At 39.7% G+C, this 23,152-nt stretch overlaps 2 protein-coding genes across 6 annotated transcripts in view; one reads left to right on the top strand and one right to left on the bottom strand.

Moving 5' to 3' along the window:
* The window catches only part of PDZRN4 (PDZ domain containing ring finger 4), a 234,099-nt gene extending 228,810 nt beyond the window's left edge, over nucleotides 1–5,289 (top strand). For all 5 annotated transcript variants that reach the window (XM_068190017.1, XM_068190018.1, XM_068190019.1 and 2 more), the window contains one exon: nucleotides 3,132–5,289. In XM_068190017.1, coding sequence (XP_068046118.1) covers nucleotides 3,132–4,658 — 1,527 coding nt within the window. In that variant the 3' untranslated portion in view covers nucleotides 4,659–5,289. The remainder of the gene's footprint in view (nucleotides 1–3,131) is intronic.
* The window catches only part of ZCRB1 (zinc finger CCHC-type and RNA binding motif containing 1), a 290,430-nt gene that overhangs the window by 1,732 nt on the left and 265,546 nt on the right, over nucleotides 1–23,152 (bottom strand). The gene's annotated exons all lie outside the window — the stretch shown is intronic.

Raw genomic sequence — 23,152 nt, forward strand, 5'->3', positions numbered from 1 at the left:
CCTTTTAGTGAACCACTGAAATAAATTCCAAATTTCCCTCATGGTTTGAGTACCTCATGGTTAGCCTGCCACTGGAGATTCCTCTCCCTGTGACATGTCTCCCTCTCACTGTCAAAGACTGACCAGAGAGTCCAGCTGTGATTGTTAGAGCCTTCAACTGAATCATACTGCATTCAGACTTTAGTAGCAGTCTGGGTTTTGAGTCCCAATATACATTATAAATTGTAAAAGAATAGAACAGTGCCTGAATTCCTGCAAGATTAGCCATTTTATAGGCAGGAATTCTTGCTGGAGCTGAAATGCAGAATCTTTAGAGGTTCATTTATTGCTTGATTGTACGCACCGATGGGTTTACCTTCTCATTATCTGAGTTTTCACTGCAAAGATGAGGCCTAAGGAGCCCTTTGGTATTTCAAGCAGAAGTAATTGTAGAAGAGATTGACAATGTATGTTTGAAAACAAACACTTTGTTTGAAATAGATAATAGATAACACCAAAAAAAAGCAACACACTGAAAATTGTGGATTCTCTCTTGTTTTTCAGAAGAGATATAATGTGGAATTAGGCTTGTTATCTTTCAAAATAAAATTAAAATTATCTCATGCTGTAAAAGACTGCTCAGTCTGCACATGTTTAGGAGCTCTGGCAAGCATGAAATATCCAAGACAAAAATGCCAGGGGCTACCTTACTTGAGTGACAATGGATTTTTTTAAATAAAATATATCTCAAAAATTTGCAGTGCAATAAATATCTGTATTACTTTCCATTTTCTTAATTGAGTTAGCTGTAAGTATCCACATAATGGGGAAAAATTTAATGTGATATGGATATCTGCTTTAGTTTGAGAAGAATCTGATTGTATAGGCACTTGTTTTTTCCTGAGGGAACCCAAAGTCACTATCTGACATTCAGCTACCTATACTATAGACACATATTTCATCAGATTAATCCCATTCATCTGGTTTCTACTTGACTTAAAAGGCTTTGCTTAGTTTACATCTTTTGTGTGTGCATGCTAAATCCAGAGAGTGTAACTGAAGTAGATGGCAGAGTATTATATTCAGTCAGTATAAATCAAGTTGAAGTTGAAGAAGCGAAGCTTTAATTATTGATAAAAGTGGTGTGGAAAACAAGAGCTACCAGTTCTGAAAGTGCTGATTGCATGGACCTCAACGGTAAAGTCTCTTCCCAACACCTATACAAATAGTCTCATTAAGTGATTTTTTTCAGAAGTGCTCAAATATATGCTTTGGGTGCTGTACTACCATGCAGAAGACATCAGAGGAAGTATCATGAAGCTCTGCTCCTGTAAACTGTGTAGCTGGGCTAACACATAAACCACCCTCTTTGGAGTTTTGGTCATATGGATGCAAATTGTGTTGTATCACTCCCGAATAGCAGATCCTGACCATCCTTGTTTGGTCATGTGAATGGAGCCTGCCTTTGGAATAGGCACCCAGATTCCTGACTGCTCTGCAGTGCTGCCCTCCTGTTGTCTGGTTGCGGCGTTTGGGACATCTGGTGGAGCTGTTCTCCCTCCTGTTGGTAGTTAAATATTTTCCAGAGCAGTGAGAAATATGGATTGCACATTGCAGTGGCTGGGGTGAAGTGTAAGCTGCCCAGGTTGGAGTCACTTCTCTGCTGAAAGGTTTGGGGGCAGAAGGGGTCAAGACAAGCTGCAGCAGCTCCAAAGCAGGTGAGAGAAGGGAACAGAATAGCATATGTAGCAACACACACTTGGAGGAGGTGTACTAAATTAAACCTACATTTCCTAAGGCATCTTTTCAGAAATGTTTAACTGGTTTGTCACAGACACTGAATTCTCCTGGTGGTGTGTTTCTTTCAATATTTGCTTTATTCCACTCTGACACTGAATTGGGGGTGGAGGTTATTTTTGTTTTTCTGACACTAAGCCATTATTTTTTTGGTAACAGTTGAAGAAATGAAACCAGATGAAGGGCATGTGATCATGAGCACATGAAGAGAGGAGAAGGGATGACATAGGAAACACATTTTCATCCTGTTTTTTTGTTTGTCAAAGTAGATAAAAAGAGAATTATGACAGTGGCCTCTTTAAGTTTGTTTCCTTTTACTGGGTGCACTATACCTTTTTTCTCTCCTGATTATTACAGTCATTATACAGAATTATGCATTTATATCTCCTAAAACAGGCATGATGTTTGGTTGGTACTGTGTGTAGTTAGGTATTTGGTCATATAAATTGCACTCTGCATGGTTCTTTGCTTATCTGGTTTGAAAAATAAAGTGTCTGTCTCTTTGGAGAGGTGTTACCTCACTATGGAATATCTCACTCTCATTCTATGGAATATAAATAGGTTGAGAGTATAAATAGGTGAGGTACAATGAGTGGAGTGCTAATCAGCAATCAAAACATTATACCCATGCAAAGCATTCAGTGTTGTTCTGCACCTAATAATGAAAGACTGTTTTTATTTTTAGGGAACATAAACTCTAAAAATGGAAATAAATTAGTTTTCAGAAAGAGTTTCTAGGGATGAAATGGACTGAGGTCTTTCTGAGCAAAATCCTAGAATCCAAAATGAACACTTTTTCAGAAAAAGGCTTCAGAACACAAGAAGTATAGGAGAAGGCCATGGAGGGTGTAATGGAGTAAACAAAATTTCACTGTTTAAAAAAAGAAACAGTAGTCTTTTTGCACCCTGTTAAGTTGTACTAGTCATTGCTTCATTGGCTGCTTGTTCTGTTTGTTTGAAGCGATACCAATTCTGAAGGTTTCTCTCAAGTTTGAGAAGATTTCAGCTCCACCAGTTTCTGGCCATAATCCAGAATCAAAACCAGCTCACCATCTGGTGATCGTTATCTTTAAGCATTGCAAAGAGATGGCTTAGTTAGAGAGGGGAATATTTCTTTCCGGACTTTAGAAACTATGTCACTACTACTGTAGTTCACTTACATTGCTAAGTATGGAAGCCACAGCATGACTCTCAGAAATGTTTAAAAGCTATGAGCAGTAGGGCTGCTGTTTAGTGATCTGTTTTAATTGAGATTAAATCAGATCACAGCTGTTTAAGCAAAAAAGAACTGGAAAATAATTCTCCTATGATATGATCTGCATTTGATAATCCTTTTGGTTTACTCATTTTTTTAGCCAAAGAAACATGAAGAGGAAGATGGCACTACAGACACTGCAACCTCATCATCCAACAATCATGAGAAGGACAGTGGGGTGGGACCTACAGATGAAAGTCTCCGAAATGATGAGAGCTCAGAGCAAGAAAATGCAACTGAGGAGCAGAACAGTGCTACCCTGCAGAGCAAACGGGATCTGGGCCACAGCCAGGACACATTAGGCAGTGTTGAGCTCCAGTGCAATGAAAGCTTGGTGTCTGGGGAATACATTGAATCTGATTTCATAGGAAACCCAGAGGAGGAATGTGAAAGGTTTCGGCAGCTCTTGGAACTGAAGTGCAAGATTCGAAACCATGGGGAGTATGATCTTTATTACTCAAGCAGCATGATAGAATGCAACAGAAGAGAGCAAGATGGAGTGGAGCATGAGCTGCAGCTACTCAATGAGGAACTGAGGAACATTGAACTTGAATGCCAGAATATTATGCAAGCTCACAGGCTTCAAAAGGTAAAAGATCAGTATGGAGACATTTGGGCTTTACATGATGAAAGTTTCAGGAATTATAACACCAGCACAGATGTACAAAGAGGCAAACTGGATGACATCATGGAGCACCCTGAGAAGTCTGACAAGGACAGTTCCAGTGCCTACAACACTGCTGAAAGCTGCAGGAGCACTCCGCTGACTGTGGAGCGATCCCCTGATAACTCTCTCCACAGGGTGATCAGCATAACCAACAGGAAAAACCTGAGGACCACAATTGTTGCTAATCAGTCATCCTCAGGACAAAGCAACAGGGAGACAACCTCAGCCAAAACCAAACCCACTGAGCAAAACAGTGCTGCTGAGAATGTGGTGCTGGCATCAGAAAGCAGCAAATTCACAGACCAGGAAAGGCAAAGCAGCGAGCACATTCCCTATTTGTCTCCATATCACAGTTCTTCTTACAGGTACGGGAACATCCCTGCTCATGCAAAGCATTATCAAAGCTATATGCAACTGATCCAGCAGAAGTCTGCTGTGGAGTACGCCCAGAGCCAGCTCAGCCTGGTGAGCATGTGCAAAGACTCACAGAAGTGTGCGGAGCCCAGGATGGAATGGAAAGTGAAAATAAGGAGTGATGGGACGAGGTACATCACAAAGAGACCAGTTCGAGACAGAATCCTGAAGGAACGTGCCTTAAAAATTAAAGAGGAGCGCAGTGGGATGACGACAGATGATGATACGATGAGTGAGATGAAGATGGGTCGCTACTGGAGCAAAGAAGAGCGGAAGCAGCATTTGGTGCGCGCTAAGGAGCAGAGGAGGCGGCGGGAGTTCATGATGAGGAGCAGGCTGGAGTGTCTTAAGGAAAGTCCACAGAGTGGCAGTGAGGGCAAAAAAGAAATCAACATTATTGAACTGAGTCACAAAAAGATGATGAAAAAGAGAAACAAGAAAATCTTGGACAACTGGATGACGATACAAGAACTGATGACACACGGTGCTAAATCCCCAGATGGCACAAGAGTGCACAATGCCTTTTTATCAGTTACTACTGTATGAACACAACTTCTAAAAGAAAGTATACTACCAGTTTAGGTAGAGTACAATTGCCTCGTTCAATGTGGCATTTTTATATATTTTGTGACTGTTTATAGTTTGATCTTTTTGTAAGCAAAATGACCTGGTATTTTTCATTTGTTTTTCATATAACAGTACCTTCTTTATCTGGCAGTCTTTCTTTATCCTGCAATATATTCATATTATTCATTTGTAAAAAAAATAAAAATAAAAATAGAAAAGTGAAGCAAAAAATTTCTTAACCTAACACATATACTGTAACTTAAGATCTGGATTTATTTCTAATTTTGCTTTTTCTACTTTAGTAACAATATAATACCAAACCAAAATTCTTTATACTGTATCTTTGGCTTAACAAGTTTTAAAATTTACATCTTACATTGAATCTGTTCATAAAACATATTCCACATCCCATCATATAGATAAGAATGACATTTTTCCAACTGCATATTTTACAGTACATTTAATCTGTAAATTGTAATTGTATTTGTCCAAGTAAAGTGTAGGTGAGCAATTCTCCCGTGTTATGTAGTGGCATTGGTCTTGTAGCTGCGCAGTATGTGATAATTGTGAAGATGAAAGAGAAATAAATTATTGCTTATCTTTAAGGAAAAAAAAAGCCAAGCATTGTTTTATTTAGATTGAGAATTTGCCTTTGACTGTAAGCCATTTCACTGTGCATGGTATTTACAGCCTATAGAGATTTCAACAACAAAGGACATAATTCCATAGGATATTTCTTATGAATTAGCTTTTAATTTTGCAGAACACATAGAATGTGGGTCTTTCTAGCTTTTCCTTACATGCTATTATTAGTTAATTAAATTATTCATTGATTTATTTCTTTGTTGTAAGATGTCAGGTAACTGCCATGAGTCCCCTCCCTGGCTGAGCTTGCTATTTCTTCTACACATACAAAACATGAACACAGCATATGCCTAACTTTGAGCCAAATCTCATGCAAGAAAAACCAGCAGTGACAATTTCATAGAGCTTGAGAACATAGAACTAATTGAGTTAAGTGTGTAAAGTTATTGTTGAGGAGCATCCAAGTCATTTAAAAGAGCCTCAGTGGGAGCTGCCTGGAGCTCAGAAGAATTGACAACTTGCTGTCTGGGTGCTTGGTGGGACTCCCTGACTCTCCATGCAGCAGAGGCACCTCTGCTGCCACTGGGGCATCTTGTGAGCTCCTGCTGCTGCTGCTGGCAGCCCAGCGAGTTAGTGCAAGCTGAAATGACTTGTCTTGGGCAGTCTGTGGGGTTAAAGAAATGGCCTAATAGCTCCATTTTTATTGTCCCTGTGCTTGGCTCACAGACGTTCCTAACTGATTGTAGTGCTTTCCATAGCAGGACTAGGTTCTGAAGTCACTTGGCATCAGGCTTTAAAAGAAAAGTTGCAGAAGGGCACATAATGGTGTTTCCAAACTACCAAATTCTGGGAATCATTAATTTGTTTTCAAAAACTTTTGACATTATTTGATATTGGCAGTGCTCTTTGCATCTCCAGGCGTATAAACACCATAAGAGCACTGCTCTCCAAGTGCTTAGGAAAATTATGCCACTGACAGTTCACAGTCTGATAATCAGAAAATTCTGTCTTCAAAACTCAGGGAGACATGACACTAAATCCTCACTAAACATACAACTGTTCAGGCCCAATGACAAACACCTCCACTATTTTCTTTTAAATTAATAAAAGTGTGGAATCCCTGACCAGAAACGATCATAGGGTCATATAGTATTGCTTTCAAGGGGCTGATACCAGATTGTCTCTCCAGGTGAGCCTAGGAATTGTCTTCGACCAACCTAAGTCATCCAGGAAGGTACACATTCTTCTGGAGACATCACAGCCTAGAAGTTTGGCTGTTTCCCTTATTGCATTCCAGTAATCGCACTTAAATACAGGTCTCTTACCTAATCTGAGTTCATCTGCTATCAGCTCAAGACAATGGCTGCTCTTATGTCTTTCCCTGAGATACAGTACTTACTGATTTTCTCCCATTGTTAAATCATGACTCAGAGGTCCCATCAAGCTAGTGTGACATGCATATTCAGAGAACAATATGAATCTTCAGAAAAGGTAATATCATTATTTCATCACTGAGAAATAAAAGTAGGGAAATCCATGTCTAATTAGAGAAAAGTCCTAACTGGAGGGTGGTGGGGTGGGGAGTCCAAGTGGAGGGGAGGAGAGGAGCTAAGCAATAGATAATAATTAGAGAAACAAATAAAGAATAAACAATATTTATAGTGTACTAATAGTCTGTAAGTGGAAATATTTCCAAATCTAGGGAGATCTGTCAAAATCTAGTAAAACAAAAGAGAAAACCAAGAGGTGATACATTGATACTTTTGGTAGCACACGTGACATGATTTCTAGCTCAGCACATGCCTGCCAGAGCCCAGGTACCTTCTCCTTTCTTCTTCACCTGCTGAAATACCATGTCTCTACATAATCCTTGATCTGGGCAGTTTCCAGCAGCCCACAGTTTTCTCTCCTTTTTTCTAAACTACAGTTATTAAGTGTCATTTTCCTTTTTCTCTGGGCAGCTTTGGGGAGAAGTATCCATTTCAGCCTGATGAAATGCCTTGATCATTGCTGCTAGCATGAAAATAACCACGCAGCCCCAGAGCAGGGCTGCGAGGCCACGCGGGGTGGTGGTGTACAGGGGCTGAATGGCAGGTGAGTGTTTTACTGTTCACTGCTCTCAGCTGGTTTCTCTGCAAGGCAACACTCAGCATTGCACTCTCTCATTCCAGCAATTTTGTGTCAGTGAAATCCAATGCTGGCATCCCACATGTGATTTATTCCAGCATTTTTTTTTTTTTCAAAATGTCGTTATTTTTACTGAGAAAAATAACATTTTAGCACTAAGGCAAATTAAAAGAGAAGGAACAAAATGCTTTTTATGTTGTCATAAATCTTTAAAACTTTGTCTGTTGAGAACTCTTTTCATATGAAGGAACATAAAACTGCTTTCAAGCTGGAACAAGACCAGATCTTGTTTAGCAGGATTGCTCTGAGATAAAGTGCAAAAGTCAGGGAAGGGTAGCTGCATGGATATGTTACCATGGCCACCTCACTGCTGGGAAAGGAGTTAATGTCCCACTCATCTTTCCCCCCAACACTGCTACCCAGCAGAGACCAGTGGGAGGTAATTTTTCCTATGAAGCCAACAAAATGGCCTTGTAAAAAGCCTTGTTCCTCTTGACAAGTGTATTGCCAACTGATTTAGGAGCACTGCTCACTATAAGTAAGGTTAAAATCTGTGGGATCCCTGAATCATCCTCTCAATGTAAGTATCCTAAAAGGGAAAAGAATATGATCATGTCAATAAACAAAACCTGCATTAGATTTATTTTTTAAAGACATAATGATGTTAATGGTAACCTTATTTCAATTGAAATAATGTTAATGGTAACATTATTTGAATTGAACACAAGTAATCAGATATGTAATCTAGTCTGTGATTGATACATTGCCCTGTGAGACCAAACAAGGACCTTACAAGAGATGATATCACAACTTTACCATTACACTTTCTGAACTCACAGGGATTTAATTATTCATTACTATCATGATGCTTGACTTTCTAAATTTGTTTTTGTTTAACTAATATTCATTTGTACCTCTTGGTACAAATTATAGAATAGCACCCTTTTTTTCATGATGTGCATTGATGCTAAAATATTTCCTGGTTCAAAGCTGAAATTACCCCAGGTTCTTAACCTTTAAACTGCTGATCACAAACATGTATGTGCTAAGTGCTCTATTAATATCCATTTTATGCACCCACTGCTTTTTCAGAGTATTAAATACTCTTCAGGAATGAGGATAAAATGAAGGTTATGGGAGCTGGCATTTGTCTACAGTCACACAGAGCAGGTGTCAGAAACCTGGTTGTGTTACTCTCAGAGAGGCCAGTTGGCTAATACCTGAAGGAGGAGAAAGAATATTGCTGAGGGATCATGAGCAGGTTTTATTATCTTTAAATGCCTTTGCTCTGAAACATGTTTCTCTGTTTAAAGGCGAGCATTTCACATACTTGAATGGCAGTTGCTGCATTTATAAGACTTGTATAGATTTTGCCCAGGTTTTCAGATGTTATTCATCTTGCTGTAGTGTCAGCTACTACATGAAGGACAGGTTTTGGATACTACCTCAGAGACAAGGTGCAACCTGGGATTTGGGATGCACCTGGCAAGGCAGCAAGCTCAAGTATATAGTCCCTGGGCCCTTCTTGGGAGTGAGCAGGTTCCTGTCCTTCCAGGAAAAGGGTCCACCTCTCACTGTCAGGGCCTTCAGCCATGTGCAGCTTTTTTCTGTTCCTGGTAATTAGGGATCTTGGCTTCCCTTGCCCAATTCATCTGGTTCTGAGCCAGGAAAAATGGCATTTGTGTAGAGGTTCAGAACTTCACTATGTGTGAGGTTAAGAAGTGAAATTACTCTACTGTAAAGATTGCTTAGATGGAGCTCAAAGGAAGAAAGAATTGACTTATATACTCAGATACCATCCTGGTTGTGACAGCTGTGGGTAGTGGGGCTGAGCTGCAGGCATATTGCTTACAACTGATACAAACTGTAAAGTAAAATGTATGTGCTGCTTTTCACAGGCACTAGACCATGGAGAGGGACTGAGTCCTTACTCACTAATTAGTCTGTCTCATGCCAATATTCCCTACTGGTAGCTTCTTTCTTCAGTAGATGTACAAGATGTCCCAAAACAATGTCCTTATGGAATACAAAAATCTATAATTTGAGTGTCATCCGGGAGATTTCAATGTGTTCTGGGGTTCACTCAGGTACCAGGGAAGGGCCATCAGCAATGTTTCACAAACATGCTGGCCACCTCCTCATCCAGACTAGTTCATGGTTTAGGTATGAGCTTCTGACTTTTCTTCTTTTTTCTTTTCTGTTTCCTTTTTTTTTTTTTTCACATTTGGATTCTAAATTTTGGTCTAAAATTTTAATTTCCTGGATCTCTAAGCTCAAATTGCACTCTTAAACAAGTTTCCTTCTTTCCTTTCCTTCCCTTCTCTTCCCTTCTCTTCCCTTTTTCTCTCATTTCCTCTTTCTTCTGGAAGCAAGACCTCTGAACTTGAAAGTTAATAAATGTTAAAGGGGGGGCTTCACTAAAAGAAGCAATTTTTTTTCTCATAGATGAGTTTATCAACACAAATTGAGGCCTTTGTCTGACTATAACTGTAACTTTTCATCTGTAGTCAATTTAGGCGGCTTAGTTCATTTGGCACATTTCCTATGCCCCATGAAGTTCATTCTACTGGGGTGCTGAAAATGTCTTTGGTGATGGCTCAGTACAGAGTGCATTTTTAAATGCTGGAGGAAAGGAAGACCTTTTAAAACATATGCTCACTTATTTGTGAGATAGACATACAAAAATGCATATTAACCCAAATGCTTTTTTAATGGAAAGACTAGCTACAAACAGTAAATTGTGTTAATCTCTGGATATATATATATATATATATATATATATATATATATATATATATAAAGAGATCTTTCACTCGCTGTTGAATTAAGAACCTCCAATGCCCAAAACTCAATTTGAGAAGTAAGACATTGGTTCTACTCTTTAATGAGTTTTAAACAATTCAGTCCCTAATTTTTTCTGCACTTAGACTGATACTAAACCAGAATGATGCTAAAGTCTTTTTAGCCTAGGAACAAAACAGTAAACTTCAATTAGTGCAATGTCTATGTTAGGCATTTATTGAGATTGGGTGTTGGTCATCAAACCCCATAGCTTTAATATTTTGCCATCACTTGGGAGCATCTGCACTGCAATAAGCATTAGACATACTGTGGTATTTGTTCTTCCAGTACATTCCCCAAAGTGTCTAACTTATTCCAGAGCACTAGGAGCAAGTCAAAGCTGATGTCTGGCTCCAGTGACAAAAAAAAATTGAAAGCACAGAGAATTTTAAGTATGAAGAGAATATAGGAAACTCTCATCTTGACAGTGGAGAAGAAGCCAAAAGATGAAAATTTAAATTGCATGATGAAAGATGAAAAGGTTGAAGCCACTGTTTTGACTACTGGACTTTGCAAGAAAGATATTTGGAGAAAGATTGAAAGAAAAAGTTAAGTGGATGAATAGCACATAAAATTTACCAGTGATGAAAATATTACTTTCTTTGCACATCAAAGGCAATCCTCTTATTTTCATAAGTTATTTAACCCCACTGGCAATCTCTGCAATGTATAAATTTTTCTGATGGAATGAAAAGTGTCTTAATGGTATATAGACACTATATGGAGAGCAGGTTGAACAGTATAAATATTCATATGAGCAAAGATGCTGTCAAACTCCTGACTTGACATGAAATCTAAAATGAAAATATAACAAAGATATTATGATTTTCATCTCCTTTTTCTCCCCAAATTTGGGACCTGGCTGCATAGTCAGGGTAAAGAAATGCACCTGGAAGATGTGTTTTGGTTATGTACAGGGAATTCAAATGAAATCTTCTCAAACTCGACAGTTTAATTTACTTCTCTTAAGCTCTTTAATACCAAACTTATCAGTTCTCTCTGTTAGGCATTAACTTGTTAAATGAGTCTTAATTATACATAAGCAGATGGAGATTTGAATTAAAATTACCTTACACTCGAGTGGCTTTAGTTCATTATAACATATCTTCCTCTTAATCATTTAGGCAGTCTCATCATCTTTCACATATAAAGTTATTAAAGTATTCCAATTTCCATATTTCTTCAGATACATCCACTATTAAATGGCACATAATACACATTAGTTGGTGACTTATACCATTCAATAGTTAGTGAATTATTCATGTCAGTAACAATTTTTACACTTTTATGTCATCTGTATTATTTTATTTTAAAGGGTTTATATTTACAGAATGTCTCATCTTTTACCTCATCTCAATTTTCAGTGCAAATTTGAATTCTTTACCATTTCTACTGGTGTGAAAGGGATTAACATCCACTGCAGGTTTTGCATTCCCATTGTCTGAGGAATGGAAGTGGATCCAAAGGGGCTCCCATTACCAAAAAAGTGTGTGCTTACTAGGAGGTTTGGGAGCGAGATAAAAGGATAATTCTTTTCTTTTTTCTTGCTTTTGCACTATCATAATCTCTGGATTCTCTAAAACCAAGATGTTCCTTAGGATGTGCCCGTCCTGCAAAATTAAAGGTGAGAAAATGCCTAAAGAAAAAAAAAATTTGAAAGGTTTCGCAGGCTTTGGTGGATATTACCTCACCTGAGTGTAATGACCTCAAAACTGGGATACTGGTTAAATTACCCATCTAGGTTAAGAGTTTAAGTTAGCCCCAGAAATACAGAAGAGGAATATGCCTCCAAAAGACAGCTGTTTTCTCTCTTTAGGAAGGATGTCCTATGGAGGACATTTGTTCGATTAATTCAAGCTGTACCTCTAACTTTTATAGAGCTTTAGCAAAGTAAAAAAAAGGTCTGTTTTAAAGTATGTTAATGCCTTTCAATAAAAGGATACAAAGCAGGTAACTGTGTATGAAATTCTCCTCTTTCACCCGTTTTTAAAGAATCCTAAATGCATATGCTGAGAAACTCATGTGTCTGCCTTAGACAGAGAAAAGCACCAAGTGATTTAATCAACTGGTTCTATGTACCTCGTGGGTAAAATCAAGAAAGAATTGGGCAAAAAGTGTCATTTTAGTTCCAGTAAGCAATTTACAGCCATTCACAAAGGAAAGACCAGTGGGACTTTTCAAAGACAAAAGCATTCAATATTCCCTGCTAAAGGCAGTACACTATTCTCAGTATCCCTTTAGCTAATGTATTAACCGGGTATCTTCAGTGTCAAATAATGGGTCTATAATACAGAAATCACTGTGTTAGCTGGATGATGGAGAATGACAGCTCAGTCAAAAGGCTGAGTTCACAGTGGCAAACACTGCAGCCATCATCAAGCAAAGGGATGGGCTATGAGAGGCTTTTGCAAAAAGAGGATACTGACCTGAATGTTTTTAGAAGGAAAGGAGACTCACTGCACCCTGGGAGCCTCAGCAAGACACTTTGACCATGTGGCCATTTCACTCCACAGTTCCTCTGAAAACACTGATGCCCTATAAGATGTGGATTTATTATGGTTAATCTCAATGAATTCCAATTCCGCTTCCTTGAGAGACAGAGAATGCTGCTGCTTGCCTAGCAGGAGGTTTATGGAAATAAAAAAAAAAAAAAAAGAAAGAAATAAAAAAAGAAAAAACCCCCAACAACAACAACAACAAAACCAAACAGCAAAGCATGTGAGGCCCTGAGGAGTTGGGGAGAGGAGATACCAGTCAGAAGGGACCTACAGCCATCATCTAGTCCAGCTGACCAACTAATCCAGGGCTGACCAAATGTTAAAGCATGCTATTTAGGGCATTGTTCAAACTATTGAGGCATGGACCATATCTCTAGGAAGCCTAGTGCCTGACCATCCTCTCAGTAAATAATTGATCCCTGATGTTCTGTCTCAACGTCCCCTGGTGCAGCGCTACACCATTCCCACATGTCCCATAATTGGATCCCAGGGAGATGATATCACCACCTCCATCTCCCCCTTCTCTATTCAGAAAGCTGTAGAGAGCAAGGAGGTCACACCTCTGCCTCCTTTTCTCCAAACTAGACAAACCCAAAGTCTTAGCCATGCCTCATAGTACATTCCTTGCAGCCCTTTCACCAGCTTTGTTGCTGTCCTTCGGACACATGTGAGTACCTTCACCTTATTCTTGAATTGTGGAGTCCAGCACACAACACTCCAGGTGAGGCCACACCAGTGCTGAATACAGTGGGATAATCACCTCTTTTGAGCAGCTGGTGATGCTGGGCTTGATGCATCACCAGGAAGGAGTTTGTCTTCCTGACTGCCAGAGCACTCTGCTGATTTACGTCAAGCCTGTTGCCGAACAGCACGCCCCAGATCCCTTTCTGCAGGGCTGCTTGCCAGCCACATCCTCTCCTTCAGCAGGATGCCACAGCACAGAGATGTTCAGTTGTGAACATGGCAGTGAAACAGAGCTGAAATACAAAGTTCCTTATGAACATGGCCTAAGAGCTTTTATTAAAAAAAAAACAGCTTATCTTAGCTTAGCTTCCATTAACTGCTAAAGTCAGGGCACGAGGAGTAATAAGGATAATATTGTAAAATGCAGGCAAACCCAGTGGGAAGAAATGATGATGCCTAACTCCAGTTCAGAAGACTGAATGATTTCTTTTTTATAACTATGCTATAATACATTAATATACTATATCAAGGAAGATACTAAAACTACATACCTACTTTTCTAACTACCATATCTAACAAACAACTTGTGACCTTCTCGTGAGAGTCCAGACACAGGTGGATTTGATTGGCCATCAGGCTGAAAAAATCCTCACCAGAATCCAATCAAGCACTCACCCCAGGTAAACAATTCTCCAAACACATTCCACATAGGAAAAACAAAGAGCAGAAACAGAAATTGTCTTCTCTTTCTTTCTCTCTGTGCACCTCTATGAAAAATCCTGAGAGAGAGAGAAAAATGTGCTTGCCACAGGATGAGAAGGAGTAGCAGATGCTGTGGTGATCTCTTTTCCTCATGATGGTGCTGAAGAATAAACTGGTGCAGTGTTCTGCAGCTGAAAGATGGAAGCAGTAATTTCAGCACTTAAGGATAAAGAAGGAGATTTCTTGTATCCTCTACCACATAGTTGGTGTGCGCAGCTTAGTACCAAAGCACCAGTTTGCAGAAGGCTGTATTTGTACAGAAGCAACAGTGCTTACAGCCCCCTGCATAGACTCACATCCACATCAGCTCCTCACCATGCCACAGTACTACTGTAACTGCAGTAGTTTTTTGCTGGAAAATGTTAAGCTATAAAGCGTCAAAGATAAAGAAATCATATCACATATCCTACAAATACACTGCTTTATGCCCATTGGCAAAAGTACTGTTCAAGGCAAAATGAGCTTCTTTAACTAAACTCTTCTAAAATGTTACAGGGAAGTGTGTTATTGTGTTTGTTTATACTCATTTTGATGGGTGAGTCACCAAGGACACAATAATCCATGAAAGAGGAGAAGAGAAGCTACCCTCACAGCAGGAGAATATTTTCATTATCCCATTCATAGTGCAGAATAGAGATGGACAAAAGGTCCCCTCTGCTTGCAAAAGGAGACCAGTGAAATTGACTGCACACTTTTCATTACCAGTCATACACCTCCGTGGGTTCATGGACCTGTATAACTCCAGTGGATTGGCATTCAACAGAGCAGCAGTCAGCATCCAGGCAGGGTGAGGTCGACTAGATTTGTGGCTTTGAAGAATATAGTGACAAAAGCCATAAAGTTTCCTTAGCCATTTCCCCCATCTCCTCTGCTTAACTCTTCATTCGTGACCTGGCCAATGTGGCAGAGTGCAGCCTCAGCAAGTTTTAACTGTACAAACCAGGAAAAAGTTGCTGACACACCAGGTGCTTGTGCTACCATCCAGAGGTGCCAGGCAAGAGAGATGGACCAGCAGGCATCTCCTGAAGGTCAAAAAAGGGAAATGCCAAGCTCTGAGCCTGGGAAGGACTAGGCCTAGGCACCAGTGTATGCTGGAGGCCACCTGTCTAGATAACAGCTTTGCTGAAAAACCTGATGTACACTAAGTTGAACATGAGCCAGAAACATGCCCTGTCCATGTCAGTGGAGAGTGCCATATCCAGTCCTGAGTTCTCCCCAGGAGAAGACATGGACATGCTAAACTGGGTCAAGTTAAGACCCATACACATGATTAAGGGACTGGAGCACCTGTCAAAAAAGGACAGGCTGAGACAGCTTTGTCAATTCAGCCTGGGAAGAGAAGTCTCAGGAGGATCTAATCAATGTGTATAAATACTTGATGAGGGAAGAAAGACAATGGAGTCAGAATGCTCTCAGTGGGGATCACCAAAAGAATAACAGGCAGTGAAAAAAACCTGAAATACGGAAAAATCTGATTAAAGAGAAGAAAAGCTTTTCTTTGATGAGCATAGTCAAATACTGTCACAGGATGTCCAGAGAGGCTGGAGAGTCTCCAGCCTTGGAGATATTCAAAACCTAATTAAACATACACATTCCTGATCAAATGACTCTAACTGACCCTGCTTTGAGAAGGGAGTTGGGTGCAGAGATCTCAGATGTGCAATCCAGCCTCAGTGGTTCTGTGATTCTGTGGCCAACTCAGTTACGAGCACAAAGATTTTGAATGCAGAGAAGGACAATGAGAGCTCATCAGTCATGTGGGCTGTATAAGTCATCAAGTGCTTTGCTTTCAGACTGGAGCTCACAGAGAGCTCTTGGCACATTTTATGTATAAAATCCAGCCCATTCCCTGCAAATTATAAAATTTGGCAATATCCTACAGCACACCGGTAGAACCATTCCAGAGGATGTGATCTCACAAACAAGCAGAGCCCATCAGTCCACATCTGCATGAGGGTGCCCAAACCCACATCCCTGGGTTTCTGGAATAAAACAATGTACTTTCAATAGCTGGTGTTTTTCCACAGCTATTGAAATTAGCTATCTGCAGGCAATCTGCAACCAGTATGTGAATGTAATGTTAAATTCTAATTGCATCATATTAGCAGTTTGACATTGCATCTTACTAATGCTTGTTTTTCCGGGATATAGTGGAGAAATATAATCATATTAACACTGTGAAAGCAAACACAGAGGTAGTATAAATTGTTAATGCAATCTCCTTTCAAGCAGCTTGTTTGAACAGTGCACTGGTGTATGAGAAAATGCCAGCCTTTCAGTCTTCCCAAATAGTGCAGTGCTTGCAGTCCGCTGCAGAATAAACATATACATTCTGTTTAAGGTAACAGATGTTCATTTGCTGTATGTTCCCATGAGCACCCAATCTTTCACCTGCATTCTGCTACCATTTGTCTGAGACCCACCTGTAAGCCAGCACAGCAGTTTCTTAGACATGAGGTTGCCTCACTGATATGTCATGTACAAAAATGGTGGGGTTTGTAGATGGATATTCTTGAAAATCTTTCTCTGTTTTCCTTCCTATGAGTGGGATTGTTAATTCTTCTGACTTGCATCATCAGACTGAAAATGGCAGTCTCCATGCATAAATGCTGTAAACTGTTTGGATTCTTCAGAGACTGAAGATCAGCCTTTAAACCAACTAATTAAGTTTTCTGCTTGCTGCCATTGAAAGACTCAGTCAGATATAATTAAAACTGAGCAGCAGATGACAGCAGTGGCATTTGTTGGAATCATCCAGTGGTTCAAATACCACTTCTGACAGAAATGTCAGAATGATAACACTCCCATCTTCCCCATGCATGCCAGGAAAAGCAGGAAGAACTTTTATTATAAATGCCTTACTGATAACCTTTATGAATCCCAGAGCACCAAATTCAACACACAAAATTTCATTATCCCAAGAGAGGATGGTCATTTCCAATTAAATACATCCTGCAGCTTGTTGGGCTTCCTTGTAGTGTCGGTGCCTATTGGGACACCCATTCAGAAATTTAAAGAGAAAAAAATCCCTTATCCTGAAGTATGGGAGATTCCAGCCTTGCAGACAGCTAAGCTGGGAGAGATTCCTTAGAGAGTTAATGAGCTGAACCCAAATCAACATATTGCTCATCTGGAAAGGGCAAAGCCATAACATGGCTGTGTAAGCTATCCTTGAGCTGTACAGAAAGGTGAGAAGACAGAGTCATTTCTGCACAGAGTTTAAATGGAACTGTTATTGCTAAAGATCACAGAACAGCAGAGTAAACAGCAGAGACAGCCAAGAACAAATGAATAGGGGAAAATTACTTTTAGAAACATTTTGAGATTACATTTGCTGCAGCTTCATACACAGATTTTTCCTATTTTGTCTCATCAGTTTTGCCAACAGATTTATAACATGCTCTTCTCCCCACTCTGTCTTTCTTGTTTGAGAGTTTGGGTATTTTCTTATTTCTTTTTCTGTTTAGCTCTATTTTTAAATAAATGGAGAGCAGAAAGGAGAACATGTCAGAAAGGGAATCAGTGGGACTTTGAGACGATGACGCCACTGCTGCTGCTTCAAAGTCCCTCGGCTCTACTCTTGCCTATAGCAATTACGTGTTGCCTGCATGCTGCCAGAAAGCTGCCGTCACAACAGCAAGCCCAAGGGGAGGGGACATGCTGGTTGTGGCTTTTTGGCAGTCCCCAGGGGAAGACCCTGGCAGTGGGTGGCTGAGCTTGGCCTCAGGGTGCTGAGCTGGGGCAGTGGGATGAGCAGGGAGCAGCACTGTTGCTTATGATTCATCTTGGCTGCAGAGGAGGAATAGCATCAGAGCAGAGGTGCCTATTGCAAATGCCCGAGTCGAGATTTTTACTTACTGTAACTGAGATGCAAAGACATGACAAACCATTAAAAATAATAATTGGATGCTTCTATTGAGCAATAATTAGACCATGGCCAAAAAAGAAACCACTAGCCCTAATATAATTTTTGAAATGTTGTATTTGTAGATGTGATCTTGATCACTTTTCCACTTCACTACTCTGTCTTACCATCAAGAAAAACATTTCTCCTGGGCATAGTCAGACCTGAAGCTGTGTTTTACCCTAATTATCCCAAGACACTTTCCCTTTGGGGTTGAGCAAATATTTCTTTTATATTGCCTTTTTGTATGATTGAGGAGGAGGACACAAGTACCTCCTCTACCTGCAGGGGTACTTGTATTGCATTACCCTAGCTCTGCAGTACTTTAGATTTGCAGATGATGGTGTGTACCTGACCAGGAGCAGCATTACTCTTTTTCTCTCTAACTCAGCAGACCACATCACACTGTATTGTGCACTGAATGCAAGAACACTGTCTTCTTTTTGAGCTCTTTTCTTTTTAGTAAGAAATCAAAGAACATTTACACTTTCTTTTGACCTTTATTAGATAAGTAAGCACCTTAATCAGGATGTTTTTAGGTGAGAATGAAGTCTGGAAGGATTGTATTCTGGGATGTAAAGGTCTCAGGGATCACTCTTAGTGTTTTTGGCAGAACTGCATTGAAATTAACATATTACAACAGATTGTGTCAGACTGAATTGCAAACCTTTCTGAAGCAGGGTGAACAGAAAGGTCAAATTCCTCATCAGCTCATCTATCAGACTGCATGAGGATATCTGAAGAGGTTAAATTCTTCTTCCAGGAAATAAAATCAGAATTTTCCATTTTCAGGTCCCAACTGTCCCTCTGAATTCCCATTTACTTTGAACAAGAGTTTCATTACATAGGTGTATTGTTTTGGTTTCAGAAAGGATCTTTGTTTAAATTATAATATGCCATTAGCAAAGATCCTTTTGTAGTGACTGCAATTTAATACAGAGTTCTTTTCTGTCTTGCTCACCTCAGCACAAGTGCATATTGTGCCCTTTGTATACTGTCAACTGAAGAACCTTCAGAATGATCTTCTGCCCCCAAAATTGATTTAACACCTTTTACTATTATGCAAATAAAAGGGGGAAAATAGGTTCCTGATTTCTTTCGACGGGCTGAAGCTGGCAGCTCAGGACTGCTTACTCAGGTGGAAGTTTATAATGGGAAATGCCTACACATCGGTGTCTGTCAAGCTGCACAATAGGAGAGCAGCCGAGCACTGCGGCACCCATCCCTGTTCAGATGCTCAAGTGGAAGGATCAGCTTGCCCCGGCTTCATGCCTCAGCGTGCTATTGAAGTGACAGGCAATTTTCCATTGGTGGTTTGAAAGACTATTTTATTAATCCTTTCATCAAGTAACAAAACCAGAGTCTTTTCTTCTGTTAAACACTGCTGCAAAATCTCATAGCTCCCAGTGACTTCAGGCGACCCAGGTAAATAGATGGGCTCCACTCCCCTCATGCCCACCTTTGGCTGCACGTGCCTGGGCCAGTGAGCAGTGTTAGCCAGATGAAAATGTCAGGCCACCACCTTGGACATGCAGCCTGTTCTTGTGGAAAGAGAGGTGACCAGCTTAACTCATGCAAGAGATGTGCATGAGCATCTGCCATGCTTCATGGCACAGTGAAATGCATGGTTATCCCCAAAAGCCAATGAATTCATTTCAGAAGTTATCTTCTCCCTAGAACATGGCCCATAGAACTACAGCCCAATCCTAGATAAAATACTGCATTTTAATAACTTTTCCTTTTCATTCATCTCTCATTCATCTCTATCCCTTTTTTCTGGTTTTTTTTTTTTTTTTGCTTCTTTTTTCTGTTTTATAAAAGCATGCTGTCTTTCAATTAACATAGTAATGACCTATTGTCACCTGTTACCATGCTAATCCTGAGCTGGTGTGAAATTACTTTATAATAAACACTATGCAGTTCTGACTTTCAATTAATTTTTCCCATGCTGTGCTAAATCAGATTAACTGTACCCCACCCTTTTGACCATGGACATAATTCCTTCCTTATAATGAAATAGAGGATTAATTTATATGAAGCATATCTATACACATTTGCAAATAAATGTAAAGATAGACTTTGTACAATACTTGCACTGTTCACAGTGTCAGGTTGAATACAGACTCTGAGATTATTAATTTTTATGTTCACCGGGGTGGCAAAGGATATTGCTGGTTTATTATTATTATTATTTTCACTTAATATCTACAACTAAGAATGGATAAACAAAGTGAGTACTAAGGGAATGGTACCTTCCACAGGGAATTACACCTAATGCTGTAGAGCATTATGATGATCTCAAAAAAAGTAAACACTGCAAAATGAACCCAATCACCATTAATTTACTAAATTGTCTGTCATCCTTCTTGGGTGTACATATTTACAATGTGGCCAAATATAATACATGCAACTGTGTTGTCTTTTTAATAGCCATTAACATTATGGTCGATAGCCTGAGTGAGTGCAAGCCTTTCAAAACACATATACTAGTATAGGGAAACTGTATAAGGTAAATTTTCTAAAACATCGTCTTCATTGCAGAAAAACGCTTTCTAAAACTTTTTCTGGTCTTGGTAACTTCCAGGATGCAGTAGACTGCTGTGCTATTTCATAATCAAAAATAATAGAGACAGAGTTGACTCTTGATTTTTCTTGCACAATCATTTTCTCTCTCTTGCTTAATTTTGAAGTCCAGAGGTGCAGAATTATTGCAGATATGAATCTTCTCCTTGGAAAAGTAAAAACAAAGATGAAAATTAGGCATTTCTAACAAGCTTATGGAGGCCTATACTTCCTTGTGCTTGTTGCTCATTTTATTCGGTTCAGCATGCCTAACTGGTCCAAAATCTGAAGGTTTTCATCCAAATTTAGCTGCTTGAGAATCATATTGGCAAATTCAGAGGCCAAACCCAAACTCAACTTTTTATTTTTTTTTCACTATCTGCATTGTACTATACAGTTCAGAGCTAGGCTTCTAGGCTGGAGCACCCTGCACCCAGCTGAACCACTCTATAGAGATCCGCTGACTCCTTGCATCTAACATCAGGAGCAGCCTCAGCACTATGCCAGAGGTTCAGATTTACTTTTCATTCACAGTTCCTCATTTCTGGAGCAGCCTGTCAGCCACCTTTTGCTGATTCAGCAGCTAATCCAGAGGAGAAGTCAGGGGCACCCTTTGTATTAGGAAGGGTGAATGTTGTCCAGTGTTGTGCCTTTGAGACAGTGAATGATTGACTTCAGGCAGACAAGACCAGGACTAGCTGAGATTAAATACAGTTTTCTTTTGTGTTTCCTATTGATTCTTTGAAACAGTACCACTGCTGTAGACAAGGGGAAATTCATTACATATTCAGTGTTTATTGGCTTAATACTGAAATTTCAATGCACTCATCAGATTGCTTTTCTCATACTGTTAGTGAAGTCCAAGTGTAAAATAATAAAGCAGAAAACCATATGCATACCTGGAAGGATAAGAAACAGCAAAATTACCTACAGGATGCAAGAGCTGGGTATTCTTGCCACTGTGGTGCAGATTGTATAAATAAAGTGAACATACTGGCATTAGCATTTGGACTAATACATTCCAGGAACAACAAAGTGATCTAAACCTAGTTAGATCAGGTCAAACAAGCACAATCTCCACAAGGGGATTAAGGAGGTTGGAAGACATCAAATTATTTCTTCATTTTTCTTAGGACTTTCTATTGCACATCAGTAATGAAAGGTCTTATCTCTGTCTTTTGCTATGTAGCTTTTTAACTGTATGTATGATCTGACTTGGACTGATTCCAGCTTTGTTATTATTGAAAATCTGCTTTCAAATGCAAACCAAAAACACCAATGTAATAGCCATTACTCTGTTTACAATGACAGCGCTAAATGAATGAGTCATTAATAGCTTTTTTACTTTATTACTTCAAAGTGTTTTACCAAAAATCCATAAATCTTCACCATTACCACCACTTCCACCCAACTACCATATCAACTCATGTATGAACTGGTTACAAGCCTTAGCCACATTAATATAATCTCTCTCACACACACACATTTCTTTCAACTATCTTCTTTGCTTTGAAGAAAGCAAAGAGAGGAGAGACCACATAAAATTCTCCTGCCATTATAGCCGAGAGAGGATTAATGTTTTCAGTTATGGTATTCCAGCCAGCAAAGTTCACTCCAGTTTCCCAGATGTTAAAGTATTGACAGCTCCTGTCTATTCATGTGCTGCAAATCAACATGTCTAAAAAATAAACTGGTGTATAACAGTAGCCCTCTCACCTAGTAAAGCAGGCCACCAGCTCTCTTCTCCCATTGTATTGCCTGCTTTAGTAAACATAAGACATTAATTAAAGTGTCAGGGGGGAATAAAAGCATTTCAGTTTGAAGGGGTTGGTAAGCACTGATGATCTTCTTATGCCTGCTTACTTTCTACATCTTTGATCATATAAAGTGATGGAAAGTGGTGATGCTGAGCTGCCGTGCTCAGCACCGGGCAGAAGCACAATGATGGCTAGAGAGTTCTACCATTCCATGTTCATCCACCATAAGATGTGGGGTGTATGTTGCTGAACACATACATGGGACCACTTCACCAAACAAAAGTGTCATTATGTGTCATTGCCTTCTCCAACAGAGCCTACTGCAGATTCATATTTGTTGTGAAATTTATTTGTTATGATTCCCACACTTGCCTGACTCTGTACTCTGCACTGCCCTTTTGGAAACCAGCTCCATGCAGAGGTGAGGGTACATAACAGAGGACATGTCTTCCAGCCATGCCGCACTGAGAGGAGCAGATAATAAAACCCAGCTGCTGTGGACAAAGAAGAAAAAAAAAATGGTAGGGGGAACAAATTCTAGGCTGCAATAAAAGGTGTTAAAATTAAAGAGATATCAGTAATTTAGCTTGGAAAAAGGAGAAAAAAATGTATTTTCAGAGAGAATGGGGTTATGAGTTTTACTGATGATGGGTAAAGACAAGCCTCTGAGTTTCAAATGTCATGCAGTACTGCTCTGGGCAATGAGTTACTGTGAAGCATCACTGCAGCTCATGAAGAATATCCAAAAGTAAC

Source organism: Anomalospiza imberbis, chromosome 5 (assembly GCF_031753505.1).
Source record: "Anomalospiza imberbis isolate Cuckoo-Finch-1a 21T00152 chromosome 5, ASM3175350v1, whole genome shotgun sequence".
Classification (NCBI taxonomy): domain Eukaryota; kingdom Metazoa; phylum Chordata; class Aves; order Passeriformes; family Viduidae; genus Anomalospiza; species Anomalospiza imberbis.